This window comes from Strix aluco, chromosome 13 (genome assembly GCF_031877795.1).
Source record: "Strix aluco isolate bStrAlu1 chromosome 13, bStrAlu1.hap1, whole genome shotgun sequence".
In the NCBI taxonomy this organism is placed as follows: Eukaryota; Metazoa; Chordata; class Aves; order Strigiformes; family Strigidae; genus Strix; species Strix aluco.
In genome coordinates this window covers 12,614,345-12,640,027 of record NC_133943.1, presented here as the reverse complement: position 1 = coordinate 12,640,027, position 25,683 = coordinate 12,614,345, and the positions used below count along the sequence as shown (strand labels likewise).

Sequence of the window (25,683 nt, the reverse complement as noted above, 5' to 3'; positions counted from 1 at the left end):
CTGTTAAATGACATTTTAGACTGGTATTTCTCACCTAAACAGAAATGTGATCAAAGAAGTTGAGACAAACAATGATTTAATGACTTAAAGTGTAGAAGCTGGAGAGGTTTTGAAAAGAGCTTGTGTATATATAAGAATAAACACTTACATTGCAACCTGCTGGAGGAATCTTAAGCTGTTTGCTTTCCATGAATCCCCACTGGCAGGGCACTCAGAGCACACAAGCTCTTTCCTAAAACCCTTCCATTTTCTACACTTCGGGTCATTAAATCAGATAGTTATTTTCTTCCAACCACTCAGCGCAGCCTCCCCCTTGCCCAAACGACCACCTCTGCTTTCAGCCAAGTTTTCTGCCTGTCCTGCCTCACAGCTCAGGTCTTGGCCCCCTCAGTCCTCACTGCTGGCTGCCAGTGTCCTAAAGAGAGGGGAGCACGGAGATCGAGGGCACACACCGACTCCTCTCCTAGGACATCCCTTAGCTACTTCTGGGCCTTCAGGGACGGAGCTCTTTGGGTGTCTCTCTCTCCCACTACTGACTGTTGCTCCTGCTTCCCCCCAGATTTGGATGGGGAGAGGTGACTCAACACCTCCTCTGCCTCTTTCTGCAGTCAGCCATCCTGCCAGCATACCAGCTCTAGATAACAAACCCATCTTAGAGACAGCCATCAATAGCACCACTTCTTGCAGTCCATGGAGAAAGGAGCCTCTTGGGCCAACACAGCAAGGCTCCAGATTCGGGACTGACTCAAATGTACAACTTGAATCGAGACGGTGTATCATTGAGGAGGTCTGCTGTCAAAAATAATGTTGACTATGCCTCTGTATGAGGATTTTGGGAATAGCAGCTGGGTTAAATAATGGAGTATTTTCTTTGCTTCCAAACAAACACAACTAATTCAACCAATTTAATTCCTTGTTCCTTCACCTTGGTTCTCATTTCTCAAAGTCAAGACAAGATTAATGAACCCCACACAGTACTGCTGGATGGCTTTGCATTTTTCAGAGTACTTCAAGCCACAAAAATACCTTCAGCAACAAACTGAGAAATCTAAAGCTGATAAAGCCAAGTTTGGAAGCAATTAACATCAATCTAAAATTCAGCTGGTTTGGGGGCTCAGCTTAAAAATAAAAAGCAATTACTGTTGTGGCAAACTCAAATAATACATTGTTTCTCCATAGGTGATTTAGCAAAGCGAATCTGCCTTCACCAGCAGCTACAATAAAAAGCCTTATATAAAAGCTATTTACTTGGACTGAGCCGTCTTGTGATGTTTTTTCAAAAGCTTATTTCTCAAGAGCGTAACAGCCTCTCCCCCAACACCTAAGGAAGCAAGAAACTTTTATACAGTGTGAAGTACACAGAACAGCCCTGACCACGCTCAGAAGTACCCATTCAAATAGCAGAGGTTTCTCCTTGTTGCCCAAGAGTGTGAGAAAAGCTTCAGTCAGCAGAACCACAGCTATGCTTGCCCAGTCCTGACCATAAATGCCAGGCAGCTGCTCTTCAACTTCTCTCCCTACTATGGACTTGAAGACTAACAAGGGCTGCTAGTGCTGGAACTTGTATGGGACTCTAGTTGTCACAGTGAGGAGAATCTATCAGTCTTGAAGATTTGCCCAAGGATCTACAAAGAGTTTAATATGAGAACTGGAAAAAACCCTTGTTCTCAAAGCCCAGAGCACAGCCTCTTAGGTTAAAATGCTAACAGAAATATTTTAAAAGCTGCCTGAAGCACAATTGTGTGGTCAATATTTAGCATGCAATAGTAGGGTCCTTGCCTAATGGAAACATCAGCTGACACATGAAAATCAGTTTGAAGCTTTTGAGAAAACTTCAGATTGCCTCTCACCAGTAACTGCAACTTCCCAACCTGCTGCACCATTGTAAACCACACCAGAGCCTACCTTCACCAAAAGCTCTTTCATAAAGGTTGAGCCAATGCTTTTCAAACTGTGTCAGCAGAGCAACTCTGATCAGTTAACTGAATAAAGGCATTTGAGCACCCTGAAGCTCTAGGGTGGTGGGAGATTTGCAGAGCTGCATCACAGAGTCCTCTGTGGTGCCTGATCAGCTAAAATTGAGGCAGCCCAGGAACCAGAAATGCTGAGCTTGCCATGCAGCACCCATAGCAATGGGATGAATGAATGAACAATGAGTGCTGGAGCTCAAAGAAGGGCAAATGCACAGGAATGGCCAACCAAACCATTCAGAACTGGCATAGATTTGAGTCACCTGTGTTCCCATCAATGTAAAGGAGTCAGATTTAGCTGCTATGAGATAAGGAGGGACTGGCATGCCGACAGGAAGCTTTACTTCACTCCTGGCTACAGGGAATGCTCTGTAGTGAGATGATGAAAGTCTTACCAAAGGTCTAGGAAGGCTTTAACAGTCTTTAATAAGGCCATTGCTCACTCCCTGTGCACAGCACATGTGCAAACTACACTGGCAAGTGCCCAAGAGAAGCAGAGTCCTCTCTATTTGGGCCTCTCCGGATTGCTCAGCAAGGTCTGCAGGTGCCGTTCTTGGTACACGGAAGCGCCTCTCACAGTTTTCATGTCAGAGTTATTATATACCTACCCACACTCTGTAAGAGCCAACTGCCTGGTTTGTACACAGGAAAACAAGACTCCATGGACTCCCAGATGACTTCTGTACACACAAACTATGTCTATTTTAGCTGGTAATTTGGCACAATGGGAGCAGATCTAAGCCCCTACATCTCCCCTCTATGCAGGACATGGGGGGGATATTTTTGATTAGATTTAGCCCAGCCTCCCTGCTTGAATGTCCTCACCACACCTGAATGTGGAAGCCACATGGTTTGAGCCCATGCTTCAAAACCTTTAGTCCTCAGTGTGGACTGAAGAGCGTGTGGTGCAGAGCTGCTTGGCCTTCCAAGAGGAATGTAGTTCAGAAGTCCCTTTGCTAAGTTCTATGTGATCTGAACTGACACCATGTGTGGGGATGACCAGGGGATTCACCTGCAAGCGTAGGCACAGTAAAACAAACTGCAGCAAAACCATCTCTGTGCATATTTTCCTTTTGTGCCCAAAGAGATTCAGCCTTTTTCCACTTTCTCTGACACTGTCAAAATCACTGTGTTTGTATGAAAGTGATTTTCTAATGCACCAAAAAACAGAAAAGCTGAAAAAGAGAAGTGCAAACATGCTTGAAGGTTTGTACAAATTTACAAGAACCATAGGCAAACACCTTGTTATGAGCAGGCAAGGCAGCAGCCTACTTGCTAAAACCCTGGCACCAGGTCTGGCTCCAAACACAAGATTCAAAGTGGTATATCACAGCATACTAATGGAAGGAGTAGTTTGTGTCAGCGAGGGTAGAAGTGAAGGCATCTGCAGGGGCTCCTGCCCTTTGGCTGGAGAGCATCAGCAGCAAACAGCCTATGGTTCACTGTGCTAGAGCAGGTCAGTGGGAAGTAACACTGCATTCTCGTTTGTAGTGTGCCCAATTAGTATTTTTATAAAGTTGTTTGAAATTAAGAGAATAAAGAGAACAGCTTTTTTTTTTTCTCCATACTCTAACCAATTCAAGGGTTTGAGTTTTCATTCCAAACCATTTGACAGCATCTCATTAACCTACTGCCTATAATAAATGTGTCCAATAACAATCACCAAGTCATGCGAAATTAAAAAATTCTGTAAAATATAAATCGGAAATACTTGCGAGGTCATTTATTTTTCTATTCTAGAATTAGAGAAAATGAGGACTGCCACTCCTGTCGGCTGTGATAAATACAAGTCCCAAAGCAGACTGTCTAAAATTTCCAGGAATGTGTCTCTAACCTCACACTGCAGCTTTCCTAAAACTCATAACCAATTTTTTTCCACAGAAATAAAACATTTGTACAGTGGAATCTGCCTGCAATGTTTCAGGTAGCTACAGAGATGTAAAGCATCTCTGGCATCCTCCAGGGCACCTCGTCAAAACCCATCCAAGGGCAGGAGCCCTGCTCCCACAGCCATCCCAGCTGGCTGAAGCTGGGCAACTGTGGCACTTGTTGCTCTGAACCAAAGAGTGACATCCTGTTTCCACAGGGCTCAGCTCTAAACAAAGTCAACCTGTCCCTCTCTCCTCCCATCTCGCTGTTGTCCCCATGTTGTCAATGCACCTCCTATTTCCCCAAGCTTTGCTCCCCTTCTCATGCAGACTTCCTACTGGAGCATCCCTGAGCTCTGCATGGATGGGAAGGGGGGACCCAAGTGCTCCCACCTCTCAGGCTCACCACGTGCAGCTCTGGAAAACATGTGGAAGCCCCTGGCTTTGACAGAAAACATTCATTATTTCACGTCTCAGCACAAAAGCTGGTATCAGGGCAGATAAAGGAGAAACATTAGCTACTTACTGGTAGCTGACAAACAAAACTCTAAACCCAAAAATTCATGGTTTGGAAAAGTGTGGAGTCAAAATAAAATCATGTGCGTACCACAAAGTGTGTTTATGCAACCAATCACACAAAATGAAGGCCTGCCTTAGTTCAGCTCAGAAAGAACCCCTAGGAACAAAAGAATAAAGTCATTCCTGAAGTATAACAAAGTGAGATCTGACCACAGTGTTTGATCAAAACAGCTGGGGAACGGTGAATCAATATTGATTCAGGAGAGCTTTCAAATTCCCATGGATTTTCATTCATCAGATCCCCAGGAATACCTTGTGTTGCTTCTTTCAACATCTAAACGGGAAGTTGGATGAAATAATTCACCAGGAAAGAATTTCCCCCTCAGAGATCCTTTCAATGTCCTACCAGGGTCAGACCACACCAGCTGGCCACACTAACCAGTCTCCAGGAGAAAGCAGTCTCTTGAGGGACTCTTTTCAAAAAACTTTTCCCCAGGCCTGTGCAATGGGCATTTTCCACAGCAAGCCAACTGAAGGAGACCCCCAAAGTTCTGCCCAGGCTCCAGGGCTCCGTGAGCACTCAAACCCCCTTCCTCCCAAGCACCTGCATGCATTCAGGCTATATCAACTATTAGAAAGTATCACAAGTAGGAAGAGAAAGTCTAATTCTAATAGGAATCATTTTGGGTTTGTTGTTGGGGGGTTAGGGGAAGGGTAGGGTTTTGGCTGGGTTTTTTCTTGGACCAGGATTAAGGCTGATTGGAATGATAGTAAAATTCAAAACTAAGAAGAAACAGATAGTGATCTCTTGGTTCCTACAAATTGTGAATTACAAAACTCCAATAGATCACTTCAAAACATCCATGCTGGGTCAGACCTACTCAGTGTTTGTCTCTACCAGTGGCAAATAGCACATTACCAAAAAAAAATATACAGGTGAGGTAAATAAAATGTCACACCTCTGGTATAGCCTCCCTGTGCCCAGGCACTTGTGGTTCAGGCACATGCTGAGCCAGTTTCTCTGTGGTTCTTGGTGTATATGAGCTGACAGATTTTCCTTTTGTGAATGATGAAATGCATAGTGGGGAATTTTTTTCACTGTAGTGAGAAACAGAAGACTTTTTCCTAGTGTCTTTAGAGGAAGGAAGAAGTTGTAGGGAAAACTGCCTGGTGTCAACACCTTAATTCCCTTTACAGAGAAACAGCAGTAGCCTATGCATTTAACTACACTTCTGGTATTAAAAAACAGACAAATTTCATTAAGCAAAACACATTACCTCTCAGCATTGATTACTGGGTTATAAATGTGACCTGCTAAGTGTGCATTAAAGCAGCAACCTGGAGTTGCTGGTGACTTTCCTGACACTTGAGTAGGTGAATGAAGACCAGAGATGTCCTCTCTGATAGTACAGCACTTTGAGGATGCTCATTAAGAACAGAAATTGTCTTTGAAAACATTATCTCACTCTGTGCATGCAACTGCAGAGAGTGGGTTGTGGCTTGCACAGAGGCACGTCCCAGTCTGAAAGCCCAAGAGCTAGAAAGCTCTGAGGACAGAGTGGCACGACAGGATCCCCTTTGAGGTGTTCCCCCCTTTTCTGTAATGTGTTTCCTCCTGATTTCCATTCAGTAACTCCTTAGGGAAAGGTTTCCTGGAAGACATACATTTGATCTGTCTCTATGAGAGCAATTTTCTCCAAGATGTTTCCCCATGTACTTGCCACCTGAGTTTCCAGGCAGGGGAAGGGAAGAATTACTCCTCAAAATAAAAACCTGAAACATCAGAAAGATACTCCCTGAGGGGATTTTAAGAAAACTCGGTGGAAACTTACACCTCTCATTGCAGCTGGAATATTGCTTCCTCCCATGTCTGGGCCAGCAACATGGGTTTGATCAGAAGTTTGATGTCCTTGTGTGAAGTAGGTTTGGTGGGTCCTGGTTCGGCTCCCCACACAGTTCAGTGTCACCAGCAGCCTGGCCAGTCAAAAGGCCAAGAAACAAGAGGGTCAAATCCTAGTCCTGCAGAAGGACCCTGCAGATCACACCTGAGGGGTAACAGCAGAGCCAATGCCAGCCCTGTGTCCCGGGGACAACTGCAAACAGGATCTCCAGCCTTTTTGAATAATTTCTGTTGGCATCACATTTCCAGGATCAAAATGATCCATACTCAAATTTGTCTCTCATTGATACCAGTACTGTGCCCAGGGGTTTGGAATTCCTTCACAGATGTCATTTTTTTGCTTGCCCCAGTATAAGGCAGCAGAGATGAGGTTGTAAGTTTTTAGACCACTGCACCAGAAAGAAAATAAACTAGAATCAGACTTTCAGCAGGCACAGATGGGCTTGTGCCTGGTCTTTGATGGGGCCCTATCCTACTGCAAGTAAGTCCTTGACTTGGCTACGCCACATCTGACATTTACACAAATAACAGGGTGACACTACATCCTCACAGAAGCTCCAGGGAACCCAAATCAGGCATTGCTGCAGGAGGAGAGACCTTAATCTACAGGCAAACAGAAAATACCATCCTGCAGCTTTGCAAACACACCGCATGGCCACTGCCCCCTCATCACCAGCTGGATGAGATGCGGCATAGGAGGGGCCCTGTAGTTTATCCTACCTCACATTAACATCAAGTTCTTCCATCACAGGCAATAGGCATAGGTAGCTGGGAGTTCAATGTCCATAGAAGAGACCTCGTCCTGCAGTGGAGAGAGTTAGAAAGGACAGTTATAAATCAAAGGATCTCTCACAGGTGCACATTTACCCCAGTGAAGACACCCATATGCTGCATTTTGCCCCTCTGGCCCGGCTTCTCTTGAAAACAGAAGTTATGTAGACATGTCAAAATGAAGTCATACCACTGCACAGAGCTGTCACAACATAATTTTCTGTTATCTACCCTGACATATTCATATTTCACAATGCTAAGGTGCATGCCTGGAGGCATGAAATCAAGCTGAAGTGACAGACAACCCTTTGTGGTTGTGTATACACCACCCATTCATGCATAACCTAGGGCTAACAGACTGCTTCAACATCCCAGGGGGACACTGGCTCTACCAAAACCAACAAAAAAATTCACACTCTTATGAGCTTCCAGGTCTTCACCTGGAAGCTAAAAATCAACCTTTAATCCACTCCATGATCATCACTTCTTCTGTGAACTTCTGGGATTTAGATTCCCAACTGCAGCAAGGTAGTAAACTACTGTAAGGACTGCTTCACGGGCACAGAAAGAAGATTCTTCTGAAAAAATATTCAGTTTCCATAGGGGTGAGGAGAAGCAGCATAGGCAGAAGCCATATGATACCATGCATAGGACACAGATCACATCTAAGACTGTATCTGTCACAGTCCTCTGCAGACATCTTGTGTCATTTGTTGAAAGATACCACTCTGGGTAGTGCTGCCTCAAACAGTAGCAGCTCCTTGCCTCTAATTACCACAAATGAGTTAGTAGAAAAATAGTTTTAAAAGACACAAACCCAAAGCACTATACCAGTGCACACAGGACGCCATGCTGTACCCAGTGAGTTCTGGGTGCTGGTGTGGGAAAGGGCGCACACAGAAATATCCTTGGTCAATCCATCCTGTCCTTCTGCAAGTTAAAACTCCCAATGACCTCAGAGAGATCCATCTATATATATTGCCAAAGACTCTCACAGCTGAAATAGCCTTATTTCTAGAAATAAATGCCAGCAACATAAATTACTAATACAGGCACCATTCTCAAGACTTGTTCCAAGACCAAGTTTTTATGAAGTTCATGAAAACATGTTATTTTTCAATTCTGGTGACACCAAGGAGCTGAACACTGTTATATAAATGACCTCTTCCCATCTATGCTTACATTCAAAATTACATGCTGTTGCACACATGTGAGCTGCACTGGACCGAAGACTTTCATGGTAACTTCCAAACTTTCAAAGCTACAAGAAGTAGTTTAAATACAATCAACTGAAGAAGGCTTGCAAAACCTGGCTGGGAAAACACAAGCAAGAATGCTTGGTAAATTAGTTTCTGTTTTTACACAAAATTAAAACATTGACTTACCACTAAATTAAAATAGGTTTCCTGTGACACTATATTGTACAGCCTTATGAATACTTAATAGCAGTACAGTAATTACAAAGAACTAAATGATTTGCAGCTCAAGTTAAAATGAATGTACTTACTCCCAGTAACACTAAGTGATATAAATATTAATGGGATTTTTAATTCTATCAAAATTCCATCATGACTCCAAAGAAATGAATGCACCACCTTAATAAAGAGTTTGTGTATTTGCTGCTGTTACTCCAGTGAAAAAAAAAGTTTCTGAGCACTTCAGACTGTTGATTGCCCCTTGTGTTGTGTCTCTAGAGAGCTGAGGATAATGCCACCACCATGGCACTATTAATAACAACTCAAATGCAAATAATGCCATTGTGGTTACTTGGCTTCAAAGAAAAGATTGTAATAATACTGACTCAGACTTCCTAGATACGATGCCAGGTTTGCACTGCAAATGAACACCCACTACCCAGGCATGGTTCAGTGTTTACCAGAATTAGTACTTCAGTAGGTATAGACTATACATAGTTTTGCAAGTAAAACTTACTTGACTCAGAAGGGTGTTTTTATCTGGGGGTGGAAACTTTCAGAATTACCCTTCAACTGGTGTTTCTAAGGGCACCCTGGAATCTGGCGACTTAAAAGTCTACTGCTGTATTTTGCCAATATAAGGGTGAGACGTCCAGAGTTTCTGATCAAGTCATCTTTGGGTCCGTAATATCTGACCTCCAACTTTAATTTGGGGGGGGGGGAAACTCTCTCCTGTGCTCCTGCTCTGGAGTTCTTCCATAGAACAAAACACCTAGCAAGCTGTGGGGATGGCTGCCTGTCAAAGATACAGGAAGAATATCCTGGAAGATGTAAAAATACAACCTATAGTCTCTGAGCTCAAATGGACAAAAAGAAACCTAATTATTTAATCTCCGAAGAGGTTTAAGTAACCACTTACTTCAAATCATTCATTTGTTTGGCATATAGGTTAAATTAATTTCAGTTAATTCAGACGCAAGTACATCAGAATAGGTCTGACAGGGTGCTTTGTTTCAATGGGGTCAGGAGTCCGTTCTTCCCTGTCCTGTCATTTCAAAACAGATAAATATGAACCAAAGAGAACAGTCTCCCAACTGCAGACAAAACACATGGGATCTTGACCCATCTCCTCTGCCTGCCAGCACAGTTTGTGAGCAGTGGTTAATTCTGCCTTAGAGCATCCTTCAGAAGCAAGTTGTCATCTTGGTTTACCGTGGAGGCACAAAAAGGTTGCCTGAACCTCACCAAAAGGATTCAGAGCAGGGCAGAAGCAGCCCCTGGACATAAGCTATAGATACTAAACTGATCTTAGTGTTGAGATAGCACAGATGTGTCACAAGGAAAATCTGGTCAAATCTTGTTGACACTGATTCAGGGGAAATTTTTCCTTTACTATGCAGAGAGGCTTTAGTACTTACTGCTACACTGGAAAGTTATGAAACTGCTTTGCTGCAGTTCACACCTGTTACAGTTCTGAATTACAAGGGAAATGTGTGTGTGGGAGCCAGCAAGAACGGAGGGTAGGAATAAGAGAAGACAGAAAAAACGTCACCTATCTGCACTATCCCAATCCCCCATGCTCCCTTTGGTATCAGGGTCTAAGAGGCACCTTGGGAAACTTCCTAAAGCAGCAAAACTCACAATTTCAGTACAATCAGAATTGTTGTTTTACCTATTCATCAAAATGTACTTTTCTATGTAGTCACCAGCACCACTGTTCCTTCAGTCACAGCACGTATGACTTGCTTAAAAAAAGGAAAACTTTTTTGTTTCCATAGTATTTTCTTCACTTGTTTTGTCTTTATTTATACAGTAGAAACAACTTTTTTGGTATAAAATAGGAAAAAATGAAGGGTTTAAGGATTTTGCTAAAACTACGAATTTTGTATACAAAGTCCTGCTACATCTCACTGTGCTGTTAGGTGTGTTTCTGGCAGCCACCCTATACACTGTGTGACAGCCAGCAACCACGTTTCTTACACTGCATCTTACATACTATTATTTTTTCTTGTAATTCTTTACATATCCCTAAACTCTGCAGTCCTGAACACTTCCTCCCCCCCCCCCAACATGTTATCTTTTTCCCCACAAATACAGAACAAGCAACATTTGGGTCTGCACAGGAATGCATTTAAAGCAACACACTCCACAGCCCTCCAGGACTGGAAACCTCCCACCACTGTACAGGAGACCTATGGTGTTTTAAGGGCTGTTAGTACTTTCATCTTTCCCCATATGATGAGGCATATAATGAACATATAATGAAAGGACACTGAACCAATGACATTTTTTAGCTTTTGGCAGCTTTACCATAATGGATTTTAAAAACTGGATCTTCCTTCCCTTTTGTTCTCCCCATGACATGCAGTGGTTAGACTTGTAGTCATTGGAGTCCCAACAAAGAAAAAAAATGACGTCAATACCATGTAATAAAAAAATCTCCACACGTTATTCTGTAAATACATCTCTCACACAGAGGGCCTGTTGTTATTCTTTGTTATTAAAGTGATTACTCATACTCAATTAGGAAGCTGTTCTCTGCCTCAGGAAGATAACACTGACCTCCTAACACAACCCTTACAGCACCCAGCCTATCACATATATATATTCCTGTCAGCACAAAAGAGCTTCTCTGCTGTTGTGCATGGCGGTGATTACAGGCACAGGGAGCCATGCACATCACTGCAGCCAGGTCATGTTTTCCTGAATGTCCAGCTTCCAGCAGCTCATGAGCAGTCCCTGCACTGTAGCACGGGCTGAGGGCAACAGTTCTGCAGACCCATGGTCTTCCTCTCCCAGGCTCCAGAGCCTTTCCATCCTGTGCTTGCTGAGAGCAGCCCTGCTCACAACTTGCCAGGTAACCTGAGTGGGGCTCCAGGTCTGGTTCCTTGTACAAATCTGGTTCCTGGCTTCTAGCACAGGCTCCTACACAGACATGGGTCTGCTCTGCTGGCCAGATGGGAGAGTCAGGCTGAGCCTCCACACTCCAGATACGTCTCAAAATGAGTCTTCTCATATGTGTTCTCTTCAGATTTGGTACTAAGGGACTGCAATGAAAAGCTCGCCACAGTAATCTACCTAAGAACTTCGATTGCCGTGAGGGGCTAAATTCAGAAAGTGAAGTGAAATGGTTTCACTCCTTCAGGTGTCAGCAGAAAATTAATTTTGCTAATTCCTGCAAAAGAAGAAAAACTGCTCAGTAATTTTGTATGTCAAAATCCCAGTTTGGGGTCATCTTGTTTGCTTGATTTTCTGCAAAATTTTGTAATTTTAATATGCACTGAAGGTACACAATATCTGTACTATCATGCTGTCACGGAGAGCTCTACAATAACTGAAACTTTCTATATTAGAACAAAAAAAAAAAGAAATCTAACATAGAACTCAAACAAAAAACCCCAAAACAAACAAGAAAAGGCTTTCGCAAAGAACTGTTCACCCAGAGAAACTTAACTGAAGTCAGTACTCTTGGCAGTATCTTCACTTCAGCAAAGCACAACATTTTTTAATGGAAAAAAAATACAGGCACAGCATCTCCAGCAGGCTTGACTTGACAGCTCCATAGACTTCCCTTCTGGAGCAAGAACTCCTCATCTTATTTTATTCTCCACTAATCACTGCTACCAAGAGCAAGACAGATATACCGTATGTGTATGACTAGTCCTAGTCTTCACTGCACAGGAGACTGACTTGGGAAAGGCAATCCATTAACAAGCCTCAGCAAGGCTGCACTGATGGCATTCAGGGAAATCAGAAACCACCCACCTGTCAAGATGAGATCAGCTGCATGCTTGTGCCCCACTGCTTCACCTGACACACCACCAAGTCACCTTAGTAGCTGCTCCCCTACCTCTGCCCCTTCTCCTCCTCACCTCCACAGTGGTGCAGCATAGGAAAGGGAAAACCCAATGAGGAGATGCATAAACCAACATATCTTCCCAACCAAGCTGTAGGGACTCTTGGGGAAACTTTACTCAGTGGCTTTAAGGTATTAACAAAGAACTCACTTCTAAGAGAACATACAGAGTTAGCTGGTGGCCATCAGCTAATCCCGTCTCTTAAGTGACCACAAACTCACCTGCTCTCTGTGGTGGCCTTGTTGTGCCTGGTAGAGATGAAAATGTCCCACCAGATGACAGCAATAGCCACACCAGTCTTGCAAGACATCTTCCTTGTAAGGCACCGATTAACTGAGACACTGACACATTCTTCATCCAATTTATTTCCATCCCACTCAAGCCCCATCTAGTTCCACTTTCTGCCACTGCTGAGTTGATGACAACAGAAGAGTTGAGTCATTCTGAAAAACTTACACCCCCATTTCCTGCAGTGCTGGATTGTGCTGCTTCATCATTTGTGACACCTTAAATGAAGTTGCATGTAGGGTGGACTGAACAGCCTGAAAAGCCCGTTTCATTTTACCTACATTGTATTTTGTACTGTTCCTCCTGCTCTACTGCACCACAGAGGAGGGAGGGGATATATAAAACCCCTTCAATTCAGTTTCATGCTCTCCATGAAGAACTGGACTTATCACTGCAGTTCTCCAACTTCACTCTTCTAAGTGTAAGGTAAAAAAATGCCCTTGTCCCCCATCCATTGCCAGCTTTGTCTTTCCAGAGCAGAGTGTGGTGTGCAGTGACAATGACTTGATGCAGCCTCTGACTTCAGCATACACATCCTACAGACACCCGTTGTTATTGGGTAACACAGAGCAGTGGACTGATAAAAAAAGATGTCACAGATGTTTGGCCCTCCCCTAGAAATTGCTGTCCTCGACATCTCTCAGAGTGTAAGTTCTTGGAAGTACAGGGAGTGATTTAGCTTTCATCCAGCATTTGTGATTCCTGATTGAGGCCAGAGGAATCACTCTAACATAAATCAAGACTACTACTATCTGAATCTGTGATTTCAAGAGGGTGCTCTCTTTCTGTAGAGAACATCTGCCAAATTAAAGCTGTGATTGAATAAAAAAAAAAGCTGTTGCTCGATTCCCACTGCATTTCACATTTGGGGTTGTGATTTTTATCATAGCTCCATCTCCATCATTGTCAGAGAAAGAGAAGTTGTTAGCAGAGGCTAACTGAACAAGTTCTTCCCAAGCCACATTAAACTGATGCTGTGGAGTGACAGTCACCTCAATCCAAAGATAATTTCTTGCTCATCACTGCAAAGCAGTCCAAAACCCTCCAATTGTTGCAGGAGAATATCCTGCCCATGACAACACTTGAGGAGTCGGAAATACCAAAGTGATCCAATCTGTTCGCTCCCAGATAAAATAGCTCCATTTCCACCACTCATTTCTAATAAAGGCACTGCCCCCTCCCACAGCACTTCTTGCCTTCTCCGTCACTGCTGTCTCTTTTCTCCCCACGAAGGACAAAGCTGATAAGAAGTCCCTCCGTTGTCAGCAGAGACAGATTGCTGGACTGATTTTAATCAAATGTCATTCCAGCAGGTTAAAATGCAGCACTTTGCTTAAACGGAGAAAAATAAAAAGATAGATGTGACACGTCACCTGGGAAAGAAAATGGAGTCCAGCTTTAAATAGAAAGACACAAGAAATGTCTTTTCACTGAAGGGTTATTTTTCAAAACAGCTCTTTAGACTCACAGAGAGAGCTTTGGGCTTGACAGCCCAAACCACGGGCACCGAGTTTAACGGGCTCCTGTTCCCGAGAGACGCAGGAGTAGCAGGCAGGTCACAGCGGAAGCCAACACCTGGTGCTCACCTGTTTGCAGACAGGCAGGCTTTCCTCCATGTCAATCTGGCCTTCGTGGCCTCTCATCTGTAACCTCTGTGCCTTTTCCACCTTACACTAAGGTATTCTGCACTTTCAAAAATGAAAGTTTAAATGCCACCTTTGAGTACCAAAAAAGTACTAACAGACAGCACAATATAAGGGCTGTTCCCTTGGAAAGGACATGTGGAAGCAATTCCGCCTACCTGTTCTCTTGGACCAAATATTTAGAGCAGTAAAATTTCTACGGGCTGTTCAAGGGTGACTTTGTTTCAGTGCAGACACATCTGTACGAGATCCTTGTGTATACCACGCCACATTTGTATAAGAGCTCTGAGCAGAGAAAGCAGCTATAAAACCTGAGGGGTTATTTACTATGACAGTAGTATTATGAAATTTCACAACTTGCTGCTCTCACCTTTAGCAATTACTATCAGTTGGTAACCAAAATGCTCCAAGTCTTTGACTGCAATATCAAACCCTCAGCATAGGAAGCCAAGAGAACATCCAGCATGAGACCATGGATCTTAAAAGACCAAGATACAGTAAGAGCTATCAGTCAACAAATGAAGGCAAGAAGGGTGGTTGAGTTCAACGAGCGCATCAGAAGTGTGGGTAGAAACACAGATGGGCATGATTTACTGTCACAAATGGGTTTGTGTTCATAAGGACAAGGCACAATGTTAGTGCTTCTCATCACCACAGAGGAGCAGACATCATACATGTGTTTGATGGGGATTTGTACAGGGCTACCATGTTTCCTTCTTGCTCACATGTCATAACACTTCCCCATAACTCACTGTAAATTTTCCCTCCCTAGAAAACACACTTTCCAGCTACTCTTGTTCTCACACCAGCACAGACCCAGGGTATGGAAACTACTGCTCCAGAAAGGCACCAGCTGTGCTTTCTGTGCCTACAGTCAAATAAACTTGCTTTATTTACACAGCAGAGAAATGTACACGATAAATGCTAGGAAATATGGAAATCCTTCAGCTTTGACGCGGTGAGATGGTCCTGAAGGTAACTCACAGCTCACTGGACGAGCTACAGGACACCCACCACCATCACTAACTCAGCCCTGCCTCTACAGACAAACACATGGACCTGGTGCTTGATGCGGTTGAGAGCAGCTCTACACTTTAGCTGAGATCCTTGCTTTTACCAATTCTCTAATAAATTACTAGCCAGTATAGTGCCCTCCTACTGCAAATGAACTTTAGAGACAAGTGCTGGTGGTCCTGTGGCAGAGGTTAACTCATACCCCAACAAGAACACTGCAGGCAGTGACGGGCAATGACTGTGTCACTCAGTAGCAATCCTCTGGTTTACAGCAGCCCAAGCCTTCAGCCTCTTGTTTAAAAAGCTACCCTGCTCCAAAGCAAACAAAAAATGACCCATGGAAAATGCACATCACCAGAGGCATTCATCTTATCACAGAGATACACCGCTGCGCTGTTCTGAGCTCTGCTAATGAGTACACGCTGGCAGTTGCCACCTTGAGACAGCCGAGGGAAAGAGCAGTGAAAGGAACCATCTCCCTCCTGCCATTGAGTGCTGAAATGTCATAGGGGGAGCCTGGAGTCACTCCCAGCGCCCGAGTTTCAACACCTGATACTATTCTTTGCTTTGCAGGCAAGTCTTTTTCACCTGATTTTGTTCCTCACTTGGATTCCCATCCTGCCTGCAAACCCACTTGGGTAGCACTGCATCACCGAGGCCAAGGAGGGGAACCATGAGTCAAAGCAGATGAGCAAGCCATGAAAGATTCCTCATCATGCTCTGCAGAGAGGAGCCCTCCGAGGCTGCCACCGCACTGCAGGCACCATGATTCATTTGTAGCACGAGAGGGACTCGAGCGTAACTCGTCTTTCACGCTACCTTCAACTCCTGCCTGATTTCCTACATGGGTCACTGTGTGGTGGACATGTTACACTCCCCATCTGGAGTTCATGCATGACTATAGCTTTATTGTGTTGGAATAAAATTCCTCTGCTTTATTTTTATTGCTGCCATAAGATGGTTTTGTAGTCTGTGAAATGCCATCAGGAAATAACCTCCTGCTTTGAAGCCCAGCGTCAAGACACGCCAGTCACTGTGTTTATGGTTCTGCAACTCCTGGACTTCAGCAGAAACAAAAGTATTTCCTGGCCTAGGTATCTTTGTTTGTTGTAATTGCTCCTGTGTAACTATGACTAAGAAATCAGTAGGGTTGTGATGAATTACATCTTCTGTGATTTCAGCTGTGCAAAGGGTTTAGGTAAAGCTTTAAATCTCAAGCATTAAAAATTCCCTGTTACTTCTGTCTGACCAAACTGACTATTGATGGGAAGTTTTAGGGTGCATCTGTCTGAATACCTCAGCAGCAGAGGACATCTTACAGAGGTTAGGTGGAAATTTATAACCCATGGCGTGAAAGCCTACAGGCACAGACCTTACCTGCTCCTGCCCAAGGGTGCCAACAGACCTGCTGTCCTTGCTAAAAAAAAAAAAAAACCAAACCCTCACATCTCCCTGCACATGGGGGGTTAAGACAAATAAACTAATGCAAACACGAAGCTGTTGCAAATAGACACACCTCTGAGCGAGGGTGCTGATCCCACATAGTTTAACTCATTGCACCACATTCACACTTTCTCATCAACATTCTTGATTGCCACAGGCAGACCAGAGCCAGGAGGTTTCTGCTGCCCCTGTGCCATGATGGAAATGCCATGAGTCCATGGGACATTTTCGAAAATGAAGCAGAAACAAAATTCCCAGAGCAATAAGCTAGAGATATATGTAACCAACCCAACTGACTCATGCCTCTGCTGCCATTTCTTCACACTCCATTAAAGGATGACAGCTTCTAGAGAGAAAACTGGCTGAGTATGTTAATCTTAAACTTGATCTGCCTCTGGCTCACTTCAAAAAAATTAGTTGAGCAGCAAGCTAAAATAATCACAGTCCCCAAGAGACCATGCAATTCTCGAGGTCTGTACAAAATATATAAAGTGCACAGCCATCACCTTTTCTGGTTAAGAAGCTGATACCATCAGGTAATGTCAAAAGGTTAATTAATTAATTACTTTTTTAAAAGACGGGGATGAGGCAAGAGGGAATGCATTATAATACACTCTCAGCACACAGGCTCTGACGTTACCTACAGAAGAGCTTGCTCCAAATATTTCACAGCAGTAACAGAACTACTTTGAGATGACTGTAGGTACTTACATACTGCAGCAATAAAGCAGTGACCTTCTCTGGTGGTGGTCAGAGGGGAACAACTGGAGTATGCAAATTTTTCTTGTGAGAAAGTTCAGACAATCACTATGGGCTCAGTATCTAACCAGGCTGTGCTAGCAGTCACGCCACTACCCTTGCACTACTAGCAGCAGTCCAGGGCAAGGGGGCTCAAACAAGAGCCTGTGTCCCAGCTGCAGGCTTTATCAGCTCATCATCCCAGGTGGAAGCAATGAGTGATCCCATCACAGAGCAGATATTTGTAAGTCAGGCCCATGTCTGCTGGGCTATGCAGGGCAGTGTGGGGTCAAGAGTTGTGTTGGTAGGGGTTGAGCAGAAGCTGGGTCGGATGCTTCTTCTGCTTAGGAAGTATGTATTTGGAGGAAGTGTCTTTTCCTACCAAACTATGCTGAGCTCAGCACATTCTGAGATGTTGTTGATGTTTTTGACTTCTTTTAAATTAAATTATCAAATTACTGAATCCTTCTCAGGTCATTAAAAGTGAAGAAACCAAAATAAACTTGGAACTCTGAGACCCTGAGGGTTGACACTCAAGGTTATTTTTTGGTGGGCTAAAGCTGTGAGCCTTATGGCCCTCCTGATGGGAGGGGGGTAAAGAATAAATGAGCTCAAAGGGCAAACTGCTTTCAAATGAATGACAGGGCATGCTTTAGGTGGGCTGTGAGTTCTAATCAGCCAGACTCTCCAGGTAAAACAAGCTGTCCCGACATTAATTGTGTCTGACACCTGGCAGCTATGAGATGTCATGTGGCTCATTTTCAATGGTTTCACAGAGATCAGTTATTTCTACCAGCACACATACTTTGAACAAGGGTATTTTTCAAATTCTGCTCACTTCAGGCTGTTACTCCTCAGAATGGTTTCTGTCAGGCTCTCTACAATGTGCCCCATGCTGTTGTTTCTCTTGTGGGTGAAGTGTGTCCTGCTTTGTACTGCTGTGAAGTGCAGGCTTCCTAATTCCCCTGCTTACTTTAGCTCTGCAGAGAATCAGCAGACCCACAAAGGAAGTAAGTAAGTAAAATTTGCCTGGACTTGGATGCAGAAGGCTTCACCCCTCATTTCTGGTGATACTGGAGGGACTCTTGGACGTGCACCTTCCACTAAGAATGAGATGTGCTGACACAGCAGTTACCCTGGACCAGGCATCAACTTTACAGAGACAGCTCTGTGGGTTATTCCCTCATCTTGAGGTATCATGTAGATGAAAAGATGAGCATGAGTGCATTTGGCCAAGGCTTCCATGTGGGACATCAAGGTGCTACACTAAGAGGAACGTTTACTGGATCAAGAAATGGTGATCGTGGCAGCTAATCTGAGATTTACGTTTCTGAGAAGCAAACAGAAGCCAAAGCAGGAATATATGAAGAGACAGACATGTGCATTAAAGAGCTTAGACAATATCTAATGTTTTTAACACAGCTGAAAACAGTGAACTAAAACAGAAGGAAGGATGTAAACAGAATAGAGCAATAACCACCAAGTCACAGACCTGCAGCACAGAGAAGCCTCCATGCCAACAACCCCGCAGGGAGGCACGGGTCGGATGTCACAGCTGTGCTGTATTTTCAAAAAATACTGTAATGAGAAGAAAGGGGAAGGTGGTAGCTATGGATATATAGTAAAAGCTTGGGAATGGTCAGAAAGCAGTAACAATTGTAGACAAATCTGTAGGCTGCAGAAGAGGTTGATTTTGAGCATACTAGGAAGAAAAGAAATATTAAAAGTTAAGCTGATCAGTTGGATGATGGTAGAGTTGTTGACCATGATTCAGAAAAAGCAGACACTGCCAATAAATACTTCTGTTCTACTTTTGGGAGCCATATTATGTGGTGATGAACTTTTCCATCCTCACAGACATTAAACAAAATAGTAAACAGCAGTTACTAATGCTAGACACTTCAAAATTAGCAAGTCCAAATAATGGCATTTTAAAAAAAAAAAAACATTTTAGAGAGTTGGGTAAGGAACTTTACACATGGTTGATCTTTATTTCCAGTAAACTTGGACAATCAGAGTTAACAAAAAAATGTACCAATATTTTGAAATAATAAAGTGGATAATCTAGGTAATTATAAGCCTATCAATCCAAGACTGCTCTCCAGAACGATGATAACATGGCTCATAAAGAATACAATTCATCAGGAATTAAAGATGGGGAGTAGAATTTGGCAAATCAGTGTGGATTAGAGGAGAATAAATTTGCCATCTTGATATTTTCAGTGATAATCAAAACCAATACTGCTGTAATAAGTTGATGCATTCTCAGATTTCAGAAAAGCATTTGATTTCATATTACATGAGGTTTTGATAAAGAAGCAAGGACAATACCAACTCCGTACAGGACTCTTGGGCAGAATTAAACCCAGTATAGCGACAGGTCTCCAATGTACATGCAACATGGAAATGCTGCCTAACAATTCTGGTTCTAGCATGGTACCCTGGGAATCTGTTACAAGTTTTCTGCTACTCAGTTTTTTACCCATGACAAGAAAAGTCTCTTGAAATCATCACTTAAGAGTTTGCTGGTGACCAAGATCAGGGGGACTGATAAATTGATCAGGCAGCACAGCATGCTGACACAGAGCAATCTGGATTGCTCGGCTATATTTTGCAAGGAAACTATATGCATTTGAGTATAACCAAGGTGAGGCAACATGTGTGGAAACCAAAATAAAGGCAATATTTACAGGACAGGGCCAATTTGGCCTTGGAAAGAGATGACTGAAAAGGAAATGAGGTCCCTGCTTGTTGTCAGCTCAAGTCAAGCGCCTACTGCCATTTGTTGTGGCTAACATAATTCTCAGGAGGATCTTGAAATGAAAAAGCAGGTATGAGGCTGCTATGGTACCTTGCTCCATCCTGATGTTGGCATAAGAAAGATGTTGGATAGCTGGATATACATAGGAGAAAAGCCAGGAGCCTGACGAAAGAACTGGAAGAGATGTTTTTACCATAGGATGCTTCTGGAGAGTAATCTATTTAGTTTATCCCAGGAGAGGGAGAATAAGGACTTGAGCATGTCCTGCAAGTACATACTCAAGAAACAGGACACTGGTGACAGGGCAATCCCAGTGGCAGAAGGCATGCTGGGGACTGAAAGTTGAAACCAGGCAAATTCAGACAAGCAAGAAGACGCATATATTTGACTTGTACTGATTACAACTGTCGCGCTCAAGCAGTGCAGCATGACCAAACGCACTCCTATGAGGAGGCAAATCTCTGCAGGTGATGGCAAGGCAAAATCTGTGAGTGAGCAGAAATGGGAGCCTCTCCAGACAGTCAGGCTAATGGAGGGGAAAGCTATGACTGAAAAGATGAAATTGCAATGTGAAGGCATTGCAGAAGCATCCAAGGGTGTGAAGATTGAGTAATGTATCCAGACTGATGTGCGTGGCATTTACCTAGTAGTTATTTGCTGTCTCCAGTCACTGATTTCAGTCCTTCATTCTTTAAACACAGCAAATCATTCAGTGGAAGGAAGATTCAGCAAAAACCCATGAACGCCCTTAACTGATTGAGGTATTTTCTTTCCTTTCACATATGAAGCGCCAGAATCTCACTGCCTGTATAACTTCTGATGTTCAGACAACAGAATTATGGAAACTTGATTCTTAAAATAGCAAGAAGAAGCGGGAAGAAAAAAAAAAAAGACATGTAAAATATAAACCTGTTCTTGAGGAACAGAACTTTCTTTTCCCCTCCTTCTGTAAGAGGAGAGAAAAGAATTACTCCTTTGTACCCCCTGAGACTTCAAGCTCTTTCTGATGAGATTTAATCACTCCAGAGAGCTGTTTGGAGCTTTTGCTCAAGATTTCATGCAACTAAGAGAGAAGCAAGTGCCACTTCAGAGCCTTGTGTTACGTTAATTGCTCGGGTAAAGGGAGGCAAAGAAAAAGATCTGTGTGTTCCCAAACAGTCCTGACTGTGCCTGAAAGCACTTGCTTCCCAAGCTAATCCCCTGCTTACCCCAGATACTTGATGACTTACTGGTGGCATTCAGTAAGAGGTAACCAACTGCAACAGACTCTCTAATTATGGCATGACCTGTTGCTAATTACTGTTTGACTAACCCACTGCTGTTGTATTATCGCACTAAATAAATAATATCCACTCTCCTCTGGCAGTGTTTACAGAACTGATTTCCCATTCAGCCTCTCCGCAAAGCTGTAAACAGTCCCCAGTGACACCAGCTGCTCCAGTCACACCCCGGGGGTGGGAGCCCTGCCTCACGCGTTAATAGTGAGTGATGGACATGAGTGCTGAGCAAATGTGACAGCCAACAAGCCGCCAGCTCAGCTGAGGTCCTCAGAGCTGGAAGCATGGACTGACGTGGCCGCAAGGGAGGCGCTGAGGATCCCACATGCCCCGGAGGCCTGGGCGCAGGCTGGAGGTTTCTGAATGCAGTGTTTTCGAGGCAGTGCACCACTATCATCAAACACCAGATGTTTCATCCCACCATACGCATTTTGGGAAGACTGTTGATCAAATCTGTCTGGCAGATCCAGCCCTGAATGCTTTCCAGTCACTTTCCCTGGTGACCTGCTCAGGTTGAAGGATCGCAGCCTTTCCAGACCCTCTCCTGCAGAGGCTGGATGGTCCAGCTCACGTTCAGCCTCTCTGAACCTACCACTGCCAGGAGTCCTTAAAACTTTGGCTCCACTTGGCCACCGCTTCTCAGTGCCCAGTCTCCCACCCCCTCACACCCAAGCACGGATGACTGCCACACTATTTAATTTTGAAATTTTCAAAAAGAAACTTCTAAAAATCATTTTGAAAGCATTTTGCAGTTCTCATGTTGCTCATGAGAAGATTTGAAATTTCCACTTTTTATTCCCAAGTACGAAGAATCTCTGACTTTCTGGCAGTTATAGCCACCACTGTAAATATTCTACCAAATAAATTAACCGGTAAGAAAGCTCATGGGAACAGCAGATTTTTAACTGAATATTGTGCACTACTTAATAATAAATTCTGAATTTGCAATGGCAAGGACTAGCGATGTCCCATGAAACTGAACAAAAATAGTCGCAATATCAGTTGCAATAACGAAAAAATTGCAATGAATGGTCCACAAATGGAAAATAAGTACAGAAAAGAATCTGCATGTTGTCAGCAAAGTTTATCATTCATAGTTCTTAATCTAAAATTAACCTACATCTAAAATTATCCACGATAAGCACAGACATTCAATCGTATACCCTCCATAGTTATTGGGAGTGAGATATTCCTTACTCTTGAGCTCACCTGGACTCATGGTGTGTTCCTCCTGTGCTAAATGAATTTGGAGGTAGCAGCATGCTCAGACGGCAGGGATATATGGATGGGATGGTCTGTGATACTAGAAGGGAGTTTGGCATCAGGGTACAAACGGCATCAATGAAGGTCCTTCTTTCAAAATTGTGTAGTTTTAAACAAGAAAAAGGTTTGGTCACAACCAGATAAACCAGCTTAAGACAGACCTCAAATTTCTCGGCTTTTGTCTCTGAAAAGTATGTTATACAACATGTCCTTCATGCATTCATTTTGGGGCAGAAGTCTGATGCAGGGAAAGAGCTTCTGCTGGCCATGGAGGTTGCAAGTCCTTTACAAGCTACTTTTTGTTATTTTTCACTAATATTCCCTTACTTTCACCCAACTGTTTAAGCTTTGTTCTTTCACGGTCTCAGTACTTATGCCAAAACCTTGCATCAGCTGGGGCCTAAGTGTGACCAGCTCTGGACAACTTCAGAGACTGAATTGTGCCATAGGAACAGGAAAGCAAATGCTGGCAAGTTTCACTTAAGAAGATGAAGAGGGAAATTCTCACCTTGTCCAGCACACCTGTAGGATGCTCCAGCCTATATAATTTCCTCCTTGTTGTTTCCAGGCACATACATGGCAGTACAGCGAGTACAGCAATGCATGGGGACAATACAGCACTACTCTGCAAATTGTGCAGCTATTTATAAAAATACCACAAAAAGTGGTTTTAAAAGTTGCTATTGTGATTTCCTGTCATTTTGTACTCCTTTTATGGAGTACAGGCATACACGGTGGTGAGGAGTAGCTGCAGCCTACAGATGCAGTTCAGTATTTTGAGACCGCTTTTAAAAACTTCTGTGTGGGTGTTTGCCAAAGGATGGGGTTTTTTTATATTTTCTTCACTGCTAGTGAAACAACCAACTTTTACTCATACTTACACAATCCATCATAAAGTAAATAAAAAAACCTACTTGTCCTAAGAAGTTGCGAAGTACTAAATTAGCCAAAAATAAATGTTCTTGTTGGGAAACAAGTTCCAGATGTGTCTGCCAGACTCCTTCCATCCAAAGCTGCAGTATTTAAGGGTCCACAATACAGCCTGGATACAAGGAAAGAAATTTCACTGTTGTTGAAACAAAAACAGATGATCACTTGAGAGCCATTTCTATCCATGCTCCCTGGACGTGTTTCCCAAGGCTGGAAAGGAAAGTCAGTGGGGGCTTGGTTCATATGTTGTTAATGGGAAATCTGGAGTCCCTGCCAGGACTCTTTTAGGACATGGGTGCAAGCAGAGTTGGGACACCAGAGGAAGAGCCACAGGGAAAGAATGAAAATGGAGTGTTTGCACATGCACCTTCCTTATGCATAGCCAAGAACTGCTGCTGGCAAAAGGTGGCTAAGTCATCAGATGGGCAATTCCTTCAGAGTCCTCTTCCTCCCTCCATCAGCTGCTATTACAAGGACAGGTTTATCACAATATATCTATCTTGTGCGTCTCCTGCACCCTTAGGGAAGTAATTTATGCATTCGGTGGCTATTTCCCCTTCTGTCTTTTTTATCCATTTGAACCAAAACCTGTTAGGGTCGGCATCCTTGAAGCACCAGAAACCAAATGGGCCAGACAGCGAATCCATGAGGCCTGAGAAGGGCTCTTAGGGCAACCTGCAAGTCTTCCATGAAAGCGGCCCAGGCAGGGACCTAATCTTAGAGTTCCCGTAACAGCTACTGCTCCTTAATCATGTTACACTGCTTTTGTGGAGCAGAATTGAGGGCTCTGATTTTGGCCTCTGGGTTTCTGTTACAGGGATTACCAATGGGGTCTACATGGGGGAGGCTGTGGGGCACCTGAGCCAGCCAACACCATGCTGGGCACAGAGAAGGCATCTCTCCTGGGAAGGGATCTAAGATCTGCTGCTAGCCCCCAGAAGCGGGCGCAGATACAAATCCTTCTCACATTTGGTTCTGACTTGACATTTGCCAGTGGCTGATCCAAATTTTCTTGCCAACTCCTGTCCAGGTCCTGCATGGACCAAGTTTCCTTCTCACAGTTTGTGGCACAGGAGGCACAGGTCATGAAAGCTGCCACTGAGTGTGAGATGCCCCAGGGTCTGCATTGCAATGTCACCAGCAGAGCGGCTGGAGCTCCCCTGAGCCTGCCGAGGCGGAGATGTGCTTGGTTCGGAGGGGAGCTGCTGGCAGCGTGTTGCAGCTGCTGCCCAGGAGATCAGTGTGCATCTGTCTGCAAGCCCCAGAGGTGCCAGGATGAGCCCCTTTATGCTCAGTACAAAAGCTTTTTGCTTTGCTATTTGCATAAGAGCTTCCTTCCCGGAGGTATCCCCTGTTATCCTGGAGATAACTCATTCCCGTGGTTCTGGGAGCTTGTTTGCAGACGGGCATCTGGGGAGCACAACCTACCCTCTGAAGTGACTGCATTGTTACCTCCATTCATTCGACCTTCAGTCAGCTTAAATACAGAGAGCTTAAACAAACATTATTATAAAGTGAATTTTAAAAACCTATTTCCTTGTTTTGTATAATGTACAAGATGGGAAAGCTACGGATCTGTCTGCAAGGAGAACTGTTGTTTATAGCATGAAAAGCTCAGCGATGTCAGTGCAAAACAAGCACGTGCTGCCCTGGGTGTGCTCTGAACTTCCCTGGGTGCACGTTCAGCTGCCCTGGGCACATGCTGTGCTGCTCTGGGTGAGACCAGGGCTGTCCTGGGGGCACACTGAGCCGCCCTGGGTGGGCTCTCTTTGCTCCAAGATGTACATCTGGGCATGACCTGGCACAGCATCTACTCCAGCTGCACCTCCAGCTCCCTATGTCTCCCCCCACAACTGCCTTGCTGCCCAAACAGCTAAGTGCAGAACGCAAAGCACTAGCATGACTCTGTTAGCTCTGACGATGCTTCAAGCCCATGGGTTTACATCAATCCAGTCTTGAAGCTTTTGGAAGTGCTCACCCAAGACCACCCTCCCAGGTGTGTTTGTGCTAGTACAGTGAGGCAGCT

The 25,683-nt window shown here is 44.0% G+C and overlaps 1 protein-coding gene across 1 annotated transcript in view; it reads right to left on the bottom strand.

Annotated features, from left to right (window-relative positions):
- HTR4 (5-hydroxytryptamine receptor 4) overlaps positions 1-25,683 on the bottom strand; it is a 142,107-nt gene that overhangs the window by 92,008 nt on the left and 24,416 nt on the right. Inside the window, exon 2 of the mRNA XM_074838983.1 lies at positions 6,978-7,059. Coding sequence (XP_074695084.1) covers positions 6,978-7,003 — 26 coding nt within the window. The 5' untranslated portion in view covers positions 7,004-7,059. The remainder of the gene's footprint in view (positions 1-6,977; positions 7,060-25,683) is intronic.